Below are 12,550 nucleotides of genomic sequence, written 5' to 3'. Positions count from 1 at the left end.
TACTTTAGGTTGTTGCCATATGCGTAGGGTCCAGTATCCGCTTCAGAACTGTTGGAGGTTCAGTTCCCACCTCCTGCTGCAGAACAAGTGAGCACAGTACTTTCCAAAAACTGTGCACGAAAAAATAACCCAGCTGTATAACACACACAGACATTTTCTGAACCGCTTGTCCCATACAGGGTCGCGGGGAGCCAGAGCCTACCCGGCAACACAGGGCGCAAGGCCGGAGGGGGAGGGGACACACCCAGGACGGGACGCCAGTCCGTCGCAAGGCACCCCAAGCGGGACTCAAACCCCAGACCCACTGGAGAGCAGGACCCGGTCCAACCCACTGCACCACCGCGCCCCCCAGACCCAGAATGTTTATTAATTAATGAGACATACATGATTAAAACACATGGTAAATAAGCTCAACCCCAGGACCGCTGAGTGGATTTTGCCAAATGTTGGAGCACACTAAATATAGTCAAATCTCTGCTGGGGTCGGGGTTCCTCTGAAGCCACCAAAACTGGGCCATGAGGTTATTGACACGGAGAGGTGCGTGTGGTACGGTGGAGAGGGAGCGGTCCGGTCGCATCCGGGCACAGCTGCACGGCCCGGTGCTCCGAATTAGAGTCGGAATAAAGGAGCAGCCTCTTTAAGACACAGCGGAGCTCACGAGGGGAGCGCGGTGCATATGGCCAAGAGCCAATCCCCGGCGCCTGAGCCATCGGGGGCAACGTGGAAAATGATGGTACTTAACGTCCACAGACAGGAAAGGAGCGAGTGAGAGAGAAGGAGGGTGTGAGAGAGAGAGAGAGAGAGAGAGAGAGAGAGAGAGTGTGTGTGTGTGTGTATGTGCCATAGACAGAGGGGGGGCAGAGTGACACCGTGAAGGAGCACATGTTCACGCCATCAGCGCAAGGTTTCGTCGCATGAAGCCGTGCGCACGAGCGCGTGGCTCATCTCGCACATCTGTTCTAATTAAAGATTAAACAGAACTTTTCTCCCCTCCTTTTTTTCCGGCCGTGCGTGACGGAATAGAGAGAGCGCAGCGCGAAAGAAGGAGGCATTCAGCTCCACTCACAGCACAAGAAGATAACTGGGACATATGGCTGCACAGGAGGAAAAAGTGAAGATGATTTAAAAAAAAAATAAAAAAAAAAAAAACCAAAATCTAATGGAACGGACATCTTTCTCTAAGGATAAAGAGATTTGAACTCCAAACCTGTGTTCTGCGGAAGTTTAGGCTTAACGGGCGCTGTAAGTACATTTAATTTTGAAAAATTTTCTGCACTTCCACGTGTTCATTTAAACCACAGAAACGTTTCAATTCAGAGCCCTTTTGGCATTAAATCAGTAACATTTAACAGTTAAATTACATGTTATTTCCACATTTCTAGGCTGACGTCTTCATAATCTTACTAAATAAAAATCTTAAATCAAACTGTATTGCATCGGTTGGTCACAATGATTTTTTTTTTTTTTTTTTACAATTTATTCTGCTTTTGCAGCCACATTAGAAGAACACAACACAGTTGCACGACACACAGCTGTCATTTCAGTACTTTTTCGAATGGCCTTTATCTTTTCACTTCGCCCACCTGAGAGGAAGGGAGAAGATCTTTGCGGCTCACATCGGACCACTCTGTGCTCTCTCATTTACCACAAATTTACAGCACTGCATCGGCTGTGCCCGACACACGTGTACGTGTAGCTGTACGTGTAGCTGTACGCGCCGCCCTTCACGCACACGTACCTTTATTTTAGAAAAGCTTGCTTGGAGGAGGTGACCTGTTGCTAGGGTACAACTTTGCCACTTGCATCCGTCACTTGTGACTGAATCTTTGTCTTCCTTTGCTCTGAAATAAATCTGACACATGCAATATGAAAACACGGAGCCGCTGTGTATTTAAGGGTTAAATAGTCAGTCAGCGAAACCCGGCTGGCTTTGCTGCGCGGGTCGGGCCCTAAGGCTCGACCCCATTTAGGATTAGGGTAAGGGTTAACCCTAACCCTAAGTTCATCTCTCTCCAGATGGGACAGTGCCTATTGGAGGGTAACAATCAGAGAACAGCCCCACCCTCTGCCTGCCACCGGTGCCCGCTGGGAGGACCAGTCGCATTTCCTCTGCCAGCGTTCATTCAGCCTGTGCTGCGAAGGGATGCTGGAGAGCAGTGGAACATGGTGGAAAGTGGTGGCATGCGGGGTTTCTCCCACCGTCTTTCTCCAATCACTGCTTTTTACACAGCTTCACGCTGAATATGGACTCGGCCTGCCTTTAGCGCTCCGCACAGGTGTTAAATGTGTGAAATTACCGCTTTTCCAGCGCTGTCTTCAAATTTGGAAGGAGGGACCTCAGTAACTTCCCGCGCTGCCTCCGGAGACAGATCGGACGGTTAAACAGGTGAAGTGTGAAAAAGAATCGAACTGTCACTAAAACGAGTTCATGCATGTAAACATGAATAGAGGAATTCCAATATATTCATAGCTCTCCTGTTCTTGTTTTTTAACAATACCATTCATGGAAATTTTTGCAACACTTGTTCCTTGTAAGGGGGTGCGGTGGCACAGCGGGTTTGGCCGGGTCCTCCTCTCTGTTGGGTCTGCGGTTCGAGTTCCGCTCGGGGTACCTTGCGACGGACTGGCGTTCCATCCTGGGTGTGTCCCCTCCCCCTCCAGCCTTGTGCCCTGTGTTGCCGGGTTAGGCTCTGGTTCACCATGACCCCACTTGGGAGAAGCAGTTTCTGACAATGTGCTTGTGTATGATTACTGCGGACGTTACAATGACCTGGTGATCCTAGCTGAGATTTACAGATTGTTCCATGGTTTTTGGACACATGATGCTTCACTTTCATTACTGTCTCTGAGATCGCTAGAACTCGGCAGCCTGCTTACAAAAAGGCTGCCTTACAGATCATTAAATTATTAAAATGTATTTACAACCCAAGGGGGGTGTGGTGGCACAGTGGGTTGGACGGGGTCCTGCTCTCCGGTGGGTCTGGGGTTCGAGTCCCGCTTGTGGTGCCTTGCGACAGACCGGCGTCCCGTCCTGGGTGTGTCCCCTCCCCCTCCGGCCTTACGCCCTGCGTTGCCGGGTTGGGCTCCGGTTCCCCGCGACCCCGTATGGGACGAGCGGTTCAGAAAGTGTGTGTGTGTGTGTGTGTGTGTGTGTGTATTTACAACCCATGGGCTGCACTGAAAGTGCCATTAAAACACCCTTTACAGAGTATATTTTGCATGTACACCAATTCACATGTACATTTGTCCCTTACTTCCTTGTTTGGTTTTTATACTATAATGGTTTTTATGCAGTAATGGTAAAATATTCCTGATATACCTGCTCCCCTCCAAAGGTAAAAAGTACTATGGTGATTCAGCTGGTAACAGTGCCAAGCTGTTGAATCTCTAGAATCTGACTTTCTGGCCTCTCAGGCTTTTGAATTGTCTGTTCGACACCTTCAAGGCCCGCAGTACGAAAGAATGATTTCATTTCATTCATGTATTCATCCGTCCTGCATGATGTTTACAGGACTGTTGCCATGGTTCCCCATTCCCACATGTTCAGAGTCAGGACTGAATGGCGCTTTACTTTCTGCTATGCTGATACATACAACAAATCCATGACTTATTCACGAATTCGGGATTCATGATGAATCCCGACTTGGTTTTTAGAACTGTTCAAAACACTGCAAATATACCATATTTACCCAGCTAACCTGATTCGGTTCTTTGACCGAAACAAAAGCCGTTCTTTCTAAGTTGATAGAAAGATTTAGGTTAACTCATGCTTTTCTCCAAAGTAACGTACCCATATATACAGGTGGGTAATGTTTTTTTTTTTTTTTTTCCAGGGTAAATACTTTGCTCAAGGGTATTAGAGATGGAGGTGAGATTTGAAAGTGCAAACTTCCGGTTGAAATATCATTTTAGTAATGATAAAGAGTACTCAGCTGCACCTTGCCAGACACACTTGGCACACGGAAAAAACCAGAACATACATGTGTTCTTAATAAGTGCTGTCCCAAAGAAGCCCAAACGTGGTAGACTTCACCCCACCTTCATATTTCTTATCGGAGGCCTTGTGGACATATGTACGTTAACTAATGCACTGATATTTCTTGCAAATGCATTAACGGAAATAGTCGTATTCCGAATGGTAGAAACTTTTGCCGATTTACAGTTAGTGCGTTGATGCTGTGACCGGACTCCGGTGTGAACCTTCCAAACCAATAACAGTATGGACGTTTCCCTACTGCTTCGGACGTATCACAGCGATGAACGTGATATGCGGTAATTAACAGAGTGGAGGATTATCCGTTTTGGGCGATATCATCTGGACATGGGCTTATGGAGTTGCGAAGCTCCTGTGATGAATCAAGCAGCGGTGGAAAAGTTAGCAGCAAACTCTAATTAACTTAAAGGTCAAGCCAAAGAAAGAGCACAATGACTCCGAGTTGGAAGCGCTGTGTTCTGTCCATTGAGACGTGTGGATGTGGCAGTGTTAATGGAAACATCAAGCTTCTCTCTCTGAAACACCCAGCGATATATACACAATCGACCCTTCCGGCACGCTCCTTAATACGTCCGTCGAGACGTGATGAACACGCCCAATCAGAGCTGAAAAGAGACTTCTGGATTCTGTGCTACATGAGGATAATAATAACAATAATAGTAATAATTCCTCCACCTACAAAATTTGATTTCGATTCATTAATGATTCGTTATTCTCAGTAGATTTTGATAATCACAGGAAAACCCCTGCATGCTCATATCGGTTTAATTACATAGAGCTTCGAGCCACATATCCTACTGTATATTCTAACACAGCGTTCATAATGAGGGCGGTACAACGGCACAGTGAGTAGTGTTGCTATCTCACAGCTGGGGGATGGTGCGAGAAGATGTGGGTTCAATCCCCACTCAGCCGGTATAGAGTTTGCATGTTCTCCGCGTGCCTATATAGGTTTCCTCTGGGTGCTCTGGTTTCCTCCCACAGTCCAAAGCCATGCTGTTCAGGTTCACTGATAGTGTGTGAGTGACAGAGAGAGAGAGTGTGTTCCGCTGATGTATGGATGAGTGACCCGGTGTAAGTAGTGTATCTAGCAGTGTAAGTCACCATGGTGAATAAGGTGTTTAGGCTCGTAACACTGCATAGAGTTCATTGGAAGTCGCTTTAGAGAAAAGTGTCTGCTAAGTAAATAAATGTAATAGGCAACAAAAAGAATGTTGCATGTTATAATCATTTAATATATCACGGCTTTTCTTTGACTGGTATTTGATTAAATTTAACCAATTCATCGTCTACCTTAAGCTGAACATTTGTGTCTCCCATCACAGGTCTGTCTCAAGTCTCACAGATGATGACAGTATTTAATTATTCGACTAATTCTGACTGCAAGTGATAAAAAAATCCAGTGGCTTTTCAAATACATGCAGTAGAATAACATTTGTTTTCATTTTCCACATTTAAAAAAAGCTCAGTTGACTGCTGTGGTTCGGCAATCATTCCATAAAAAAGAGGCGAAAGAAACACTCTGGGAGGGATTTGTTTCTCCAGGTACAGCACATTGAGAGCATTACATATACATTTACATTCATTTACCAGGCACTTTTCTCCAAAGCAATCTCCATCTCAGAGAGCAAGATCGAATCCATTGTCCTTGGGATCATGTATGTGAACAGAAGCGTGTGCCACGTGCGACTGTGACTTCTGTTATTATTCATGTGGAGAAACCCATGCGTTGTTTTCTTCTTTACTCGCAAAACTGAGTTAGAAAGAAAGCCACGAAACTGTGCAGGCTTAACAGTACATCAGTGCTCCCACAGCATGTCACTTGTACACAGCGGCTCCATCTATTCACGCTTGCAGCTACTGTAATTTTCAGAGCTCAATCGATGAAACCGCTTTGTGCGAAAATCTTTACGCCTTTATCTGTCCCCCGTCATTATTTCGCACTGTTCCACCGACGGTATCCTGTTATTAACACGCTGCAATTATAATCCAAAGTTCTGGCTGTCGACCGGCTCCAGGAGCTATTGTTATGTTTAGGAACTTATTTCCTAATAGGAAGCAGAGACATTAGTCATTGACAAGGCGCAAAAGAAAAAGTTCAGATGAAAGATGACGGGAAGAATTGACTGCTTTTAAGACCTCTTAGTGGACTCGAAGGTCTAGGTCTAAGAGTTGGACAGCCGGGCCATACGCCACGGGCCTGAGAAAGACCGTGAAAATACCCATCCGCAAGTTCATCTTCAGCAACCTCTCGCATGTCTAGTATCATGGTGATTGAGGGCCGGTTCTGGAAAGGACGCTGCGAAAGAGAGGCTCGCCGTGCACGAGAAATCACTGCAAGGCAGACCGTGAAAAGCTCGTTATTTATTACAGGAAGTCCGACTTCGTTCCTTGGAGACACCGCAAAGGTCGAACCTCGGAACGGCTTCCGCGGCAAACTGCCGTAACGGCAGAACGTAATTCAAGAGTAATTCAGACCAACCATTAAATTAAATTGCAAATGAATAAATGTAAATATAATAAAAGGATGGGTTGAATAATTAATTTAAAATAAGCATTAACTACTTCTGGGCATTTGTACGCTCAGGAATAATTCATAGTTAATGTACATCTATGGGTACATTATTAAGCTGTGCGATGGCTGAGCAGCTGCCGTTATGGAGATGATTGGGCCCTAACCGCACGCCCGGAACACGGCCAAGGCAAATGGGAACGGGTCAAAAGTCCTTTGCAAAACAAGAGAGAACTTTGGGCTCGTTTTGCAAAGGGAAATCAGCACAATGTTCATCGGTTCGACCTAGAGGCTGGCATTCGTAAGCGTTCGCTGGGTCGTACCCATACATCTGATTTATGAACTGCCCATACTTGAAATGTTCCCGCGAGTTCCGTGCGACAGCTGGAGCCATCGGTCACATCCGCATTATGACTTTCCATTTATTAATTTTGCTCTGACTTTGCGCACAAAAATGCGAAGGATTTTCATAACAGTTTTCACCCCGTCTGCTTTGGTGTGCGATTTCCGCGAGACCGATGCCACCAGACCGCAGGGGGCGGACGAGGTCAAAGCATCACTAAGCGCACGGTTTTGCCCCTTAGATGCTGACAACGTCCCGACGCAGATCACCGGGGGCCCCATCATGGTCAATGTGACGGCAAATGGCACCCTGGGACAGAACGGGGCCCGGTACAACTACCCAGCGCTTCTGCTGGGCGTCCCGCTCATCCTGGTCATTATCCTGGGCAACGTACTGGTGTGTCTGAGCGTGCTCACCGAGCGCTCGCTCAAGACCGCCACCAACTACTTCATCGTGAGCCTGGCGGTGGCCGACCTCCTGCTGGCCGTGCTCGTGCTGCCTCTCTACGTGTACTCCGAGGTGCGGCTCCGGGGCTCGAACCAGGAACGAGGTTTTCAGCAGCTTTGCTGTGTTGTTTATCCATTTAAACGACACGTTCCTCCAAATTCCGCAGCAAAGCCAAAAAAAATGCAGCTACGGGCTTTCCAATTCGCAAAGTCGAAAGTTTCCGACGTACCGGCTGCTTCAGAGTTCCGACAAACACCGACACCACGTCGACTTGTTCGGCAGCCGTTCCATCCCAGAGCCTATAAATCAAAGCACTTAGCTAAAGTCTGCACAGCCTCACGTAGCTGCATCGCAATTTAAATCATTCTTCATTTAATTTTGGGCTTGTGTTCAGTTTCTCGGCGGCATTTGGACGCTGGACACGCACATCTGCGACGCGCTGATGACTATGGACGTGATGCTCTGCACAGCCTCAATCCTGAACCTGTGCGCAATCAGTGTCGACAGGTAAGTGCAGCTAACGCACCTACTCTCCGTCACATTCCGGACCGAAAGAAGACTTATAGATCTATGGCCGGTGTTCTTATGAAATAATTCAAGGCTCTGGTCGTTTCCCAGCTGCTGGTAGGGCGGTAATTACGAGCTGGAACCGCAAACTATTTTCATGATCCGTGCACGGAAAAAGAGGTCAAGGTGGGCTGTTTGTCAGAACCGTCTCTGGTGTAGGAAATGTGTTAAGGGGGGGTTCAGCTTAGACAGGTTCAGTTACCCCAAGCGAATTAGCCCATCCTCCAGCATATATGCGACATCCCAAGGACACAGGCCCGGAAAGTGGTGAAAAAAAATCACGGCAAGGAGGAAACAAACACAGTTCCACTTCCCCGACTTCCTCACTTAGGTTCATTTCAACTGTTTTCCAGAATATTTTACATTGACATTTATCCACTTAGCAGACACTTTTGTCCAGAGGGTTCATTGGAAGTTGCTATGTAGTGTTACCAGCCCCCACACCTTATTCACCGTGGTGACTTACACTGCTAGATACACTACTTACGCTGGGTCACTCATCCATAGATTAGTGAAACACACACTCTCTGTGTGAACCTGAACAGCATGTCTTTGGAGTGTGGGAGGAAACCAGAGCACCCAAAGACTTACACTGCTAGATACACTACTTACACTGGGTCAGTGGAACACACACACACTCACTCTCTGTCACTCACACACTATGGGGGAACCTGAAGTCCTATAACCATAAGTCCCATATTTTACTCATGCCCCCGCTGTGAATAGAGCACAAACGGTATGATGATGCTCAATAAGCGCTTGCAATTATGCCTTTATGGCTCAGGCTGTGGAAAAGACGTTACGACTTTCATATATCCCCCCCCCTTTAAAGCCAAAAGCAGTTTGTTTTAAGCATTAATGATTTTAACGACCACATTGCGTGACTGAAACAAGTTGCAAAGTGATGTTTTTGGAGAGGGAAAGCGAATTAAGGAATTTGTTTTGTGTTTGTTCACTAACTCGGGATAAATAACCGTATGCCATTTTCTTGCTGCGATAAACTAAACATTTAATTATCTCAGGTACTCAAGTGTGTTACACGGTGCGGGATGTATTTGCTTAAAAATGCTTTTCTAGATATTGAGGTTAGAGCCCGAGAGTGAAGGTACGATACCGGAGGGACTGTGAGTCCATTTCTTTCACTCTGAAGCCTTCGTGTGATCACACTAAGTCTTAAGAAAATCTAATTATTTGCAGAAATTGCAGCGAAGCCAGAGCACAAGTGTACAGCACAAAAAACTTAACTGCATAAATGCGTAAAAGCGGAAAATGAGCCCAAAAACATCGCCGAATGAAAAATACAACGTGCGGTGAATTCATTATCCAGATTTGAGCATTATTTAACCTATATCAATTATCAAACGGATGGAAATGAGCAAAACGAACGCAGCGGATAACGAAGATAATGCTGCGAGCGCAGACACGTGTACGTGCGTGTGCCACATTTTTAATATTCACACGCAGAAAACATGTTGAGTCTTCCTAAGTGCTGAGGAACCATTGCCCTGTAGGCCTGACGGTCCAACCCTTTTGCCGTTTGCCTGGGCGTGGGTTCGAGCCCGGCCCTAACCCTAACTCCAAAAGTGACTGAAAAACAGGACGTGATGTGGGACGACGTGTTAAAATGTCACGTAGGAACGAAGACTCAAGGTATGACGGCAGCAGCAGCCACGCACCCATATCGTCTGCAGGCCTCCAAGGCTGCGCTTCCCATCTGCATTGACTTTTATCCCCCACAGACTAACCCTAACCTCACCCTTATCCTTATCCCCGATCCGCTGAACTTTCTACAGATACATTGCCGTCGTGGTCCCCCTGAAGTACAACCGGAACCAGTTCAGCATGCGGCAGCTCATCCTCATCGCAGCCACCTGGGTGCTGTCCTTCGGCGTGGCCAGCCCCGTCATCTTCGGCCTGAACCGGGTGCCGGGTCGGGATGCCGGCGTGTGCAAGCTGGAGAACGACAGTTTTGTCGTGTACTCCTCCGTCTGCTCCTTCTTCGTGCCTTGCCCCATCATGCTGCTGCTCTACTACTGGATGTTCCGCGGGCTGCGGCGCTGGGGCGCCAGCCGGGAGTCCAACCTGCTCCGGGCCGAACGGCGCTTCTCGCTGGGCCTGCGGAGGGCCGGGGCCGCCTACCTGGTGCCCGGCCTAAGCCCCACGGACGCGTGCCCGGGGACGGTGCCCGACAGCGACCTCATCACCGCCCAGGGGGACAGCGCTTCGGACGCGGAGGGGGGCGAGAGGGCGCGCGAGGGCAGCCCCCGGGCGAACGGCGCGAGAGGCCGCAGGAACGGGAGGGCCTCCAACAGCAAGAGCAGCCGCGTGAGCGGACGTGAGCGCAAAGCCATGAAGGTCCTGCCTGTGGTGGTGGGTAAGTGCGAGCTATCGTACCGCGGTGCAAGCGATCCGGTCCGGCTGATTCGCGGTGCCGCCGATGAGCACATTTATCCATTTATCTCACACTTCCCTCCAAAGTGACACGCAGCATTATGCTGCTTACAGTGATTTACTAATTTACACAGCTGGGTGATTTTTACTGTGTCAGTTCAGCGTAAGAACTTTGATCAAGGGTACTGCAGCAGGAGATGGGATTTGAACCTGGATCCTTTGAGTCACATGCGGCAACATCCCTCTTCACGACCACCATCCCCAGTCATACGATAACTGTGGATCACCATCATAAGGCGAGATTGTCAGCAGCTCAACGGAGCTCATTCTGCATCTCGCACCACACGTTCTCAGGCTATTTCTTTCCCACCGATACCATTCCCCGCGAATCCAAAAGGCCGTAACAGGGGATGAACAGGGTGAAAGCGTGGTAATCGTTCATACAAGTCCAAGTGAAACTGCACCAAGCTGCGTTCCGTATCCCCGGCGGAAATACTCCCACCGATCAGGGAGGCGCTAACAGACTCCGGGGCAAACAAACATCCGTACGTGTCCCGACGTCCCGCTCGTTTCCAAGGCGAACGGCCTTCACCGTGTCGCCGGTGCATTGTCCCTCATTATCCCCAGCTGCCTTTGATCCTCGGGACGGAATTTTAAAGAGCCGGACTGCATTTATTCTGCGGAGGCCCTCTGGCCTGCTTGTGTCGCTGTCATCATCGAGCCTGTGTATAAACACGTATACACGGCAAAGCATCTCTCAATGGATCTGTGTGTGTGTGTGTGTGTGTGGGGGCCAAGCAGGAACACAAACACCCAGTTGAACCTAATATTCCACTACTGCTGTTGAGCTCTCTTCCTGGAAGGAGTATCAGGGCCTATAATTAAAGCGAACCAGCGGTGAATTGAAAGGTGAAATGCTTCATTGAAATTTTAAATCCTTGCTCTGCTCTCATTTCAAGTTTACCACGTGTTTCGGGCTGCCGCCGCTTTCTGCGTTTGTTTGTTTTGTTCGTGCAAAGTTTCCACGCTGCATTCATACGTATATGACACGCAAGCGGAGCCGCCGACGTCGCGTCGCGGAAGGGAGGTCGGGCCAAACTCACCCCGCTGTCTTCTGCCCAAGGTGTCTTCCTGGCCTGCTGGACTCCCTTCTTCGTGGTCCACGTCACCAAGGTCCTGTGCGTGTCGTGCGACATCAAGCCCCCGCTGATCAGCGTGGTCACGTGGCTGGGCTACGTCAACAGCGCCGTGAACCCCATCATCTACACTGCCTTCAACACCGAGTTCAGGAACGTCTTTCAGAAGCTCTTGTGCTGTCAGACGTGAGGACGCAGGCAGCGGCGCGAAGCCCAGCGGTTTCCTCCTCGCCACATCGACGTGTGCGGGGTGACCAGGCTGCACGTGACGTGTAGATTCTATGCCTTAGCTGAAATTATTGTGGACTGAAATATGGTAAAACAATAGTAATCTACTGAAACCGTGCCATGTCGACTGCTGTAAAATATCGCTTGAGTACAATAACCCAACAATAATAGACTTTAGCCCAGAAGCATAAAACATGTGAAACCGTGTATGTTCTGGAGTTTGTTTGTAGTGGTTTTGTGCAAGGCTGCCTTGACAGTGAACTTTAAATGTTCTGCAGTATTCCCCGCCCCCCCCCCCCCCCCGTTGAACACACCTGTAGAGTTTATTCGGAACGTCTACAAACCTCTCTGTCCAAAAACATCCCGTTCCCACATTTCTTTGACTTTGTGGCTTGTGATTTCGACAAAAGGTCCACGTCCCTGAAACATAAAGCAGTGCCGTGTTTTACTGTATAAAGAAGCAAAGCGAAGAAGGGCTATAATTAGTTGAGATGGGGTAAACAGTGAATTTTATTGTAAAAGTAAAAAAAAAAAAAAAAAGAATGTGAAACCGCAGTCGGATTCAATGTGTTCCGAACGTGTGGGGACGTTTCGTGCTGTTTCATTGTAATGTGCTCGATCTCGATGGAGTCGCGAGCTCTCGCACAACTCCAGCGAACGTGCGGTATGTAAACGGTGATCTGTGTCAGTGGTGAAGGTGAATAAAACGACGTGTTCCACGGGGGCGCTATGCAAATCCTTTGTTTGATCGGGTGTCCGAGGATGCGACGATGCCGTCAAGTGGGATGCGAGACATTTTAAAATAGCTGCCCATGCGGGGGGTAATTTCCACTGGCAACTGCACACAAGGGTCCTTCAGTGGACATTTTTGTGGAGATGATCACACGTCTAAAGCGCCGTCAAAGACTGGGATCTATCCATCTGTGTATTG

General features: G+C 48.3%; 1 protein-coding gene across 2 annotated transcripts; it reads left to right on the top strand.

Moving 5' to 3' along the window:
• The first annotated feature begins 869 nt into the window (after nt 1–869).
• drd4-rs (dopamine receptor D4 related sequence) lies at nt 870–11,903 on the top strand. Of its 2 annotated transcripts, XM_029248855.1 has the most exons (6): nt 870–1,243; nt 2,018–2,387; nt 7,092–7,369; nt 7,692–7,804; nt 9,658–10,238; nt 11,379–11,903. In XM_029248855.1, exons 3-6 carry the CDS (start codon nt 7,133–7,135, stop codon nt 11,579–11,581), a joined length of 1,134 nt encoding a protein of 377 aa, XP_029104688.1. In that variant the 5' UTR covers nt 870–1,243; nt 2,018–2,387; nt 7,092–7,132; the 3' UTR covers nt 11,582–11,903. The 2 variants fall into 2 exon arrangements, with proteins under 2 accessions (XP_029104688.1, XP_029104689.1); XM_029248856.1 differs by lacking the exon at nt 2,018–2,387.
• The last annotated feature ends 647 nt before the right edge of the window (nt 11,904–12,550 follow it).

The sequence above is a fragment of the Scleropages formosus genome, chromosome 24 (genome assembly GCF_900964775.1).
Source record: "Scleropages formosus chromosome 24, fSclFor1.1, whole genome shotgun sequence".
Lineage (NCBI taxonomy): Eukaryota > Metazoa > Chordata > Actinopteri > Osteoglossiformes > Osteoglossidae > Scleropages > Scleropages formosus.
The sequence above is the reverse complement of the archived record's forward strand: the minus strand, read 5'-3'. Positions and strand labels throughout refer to the sequence as shown.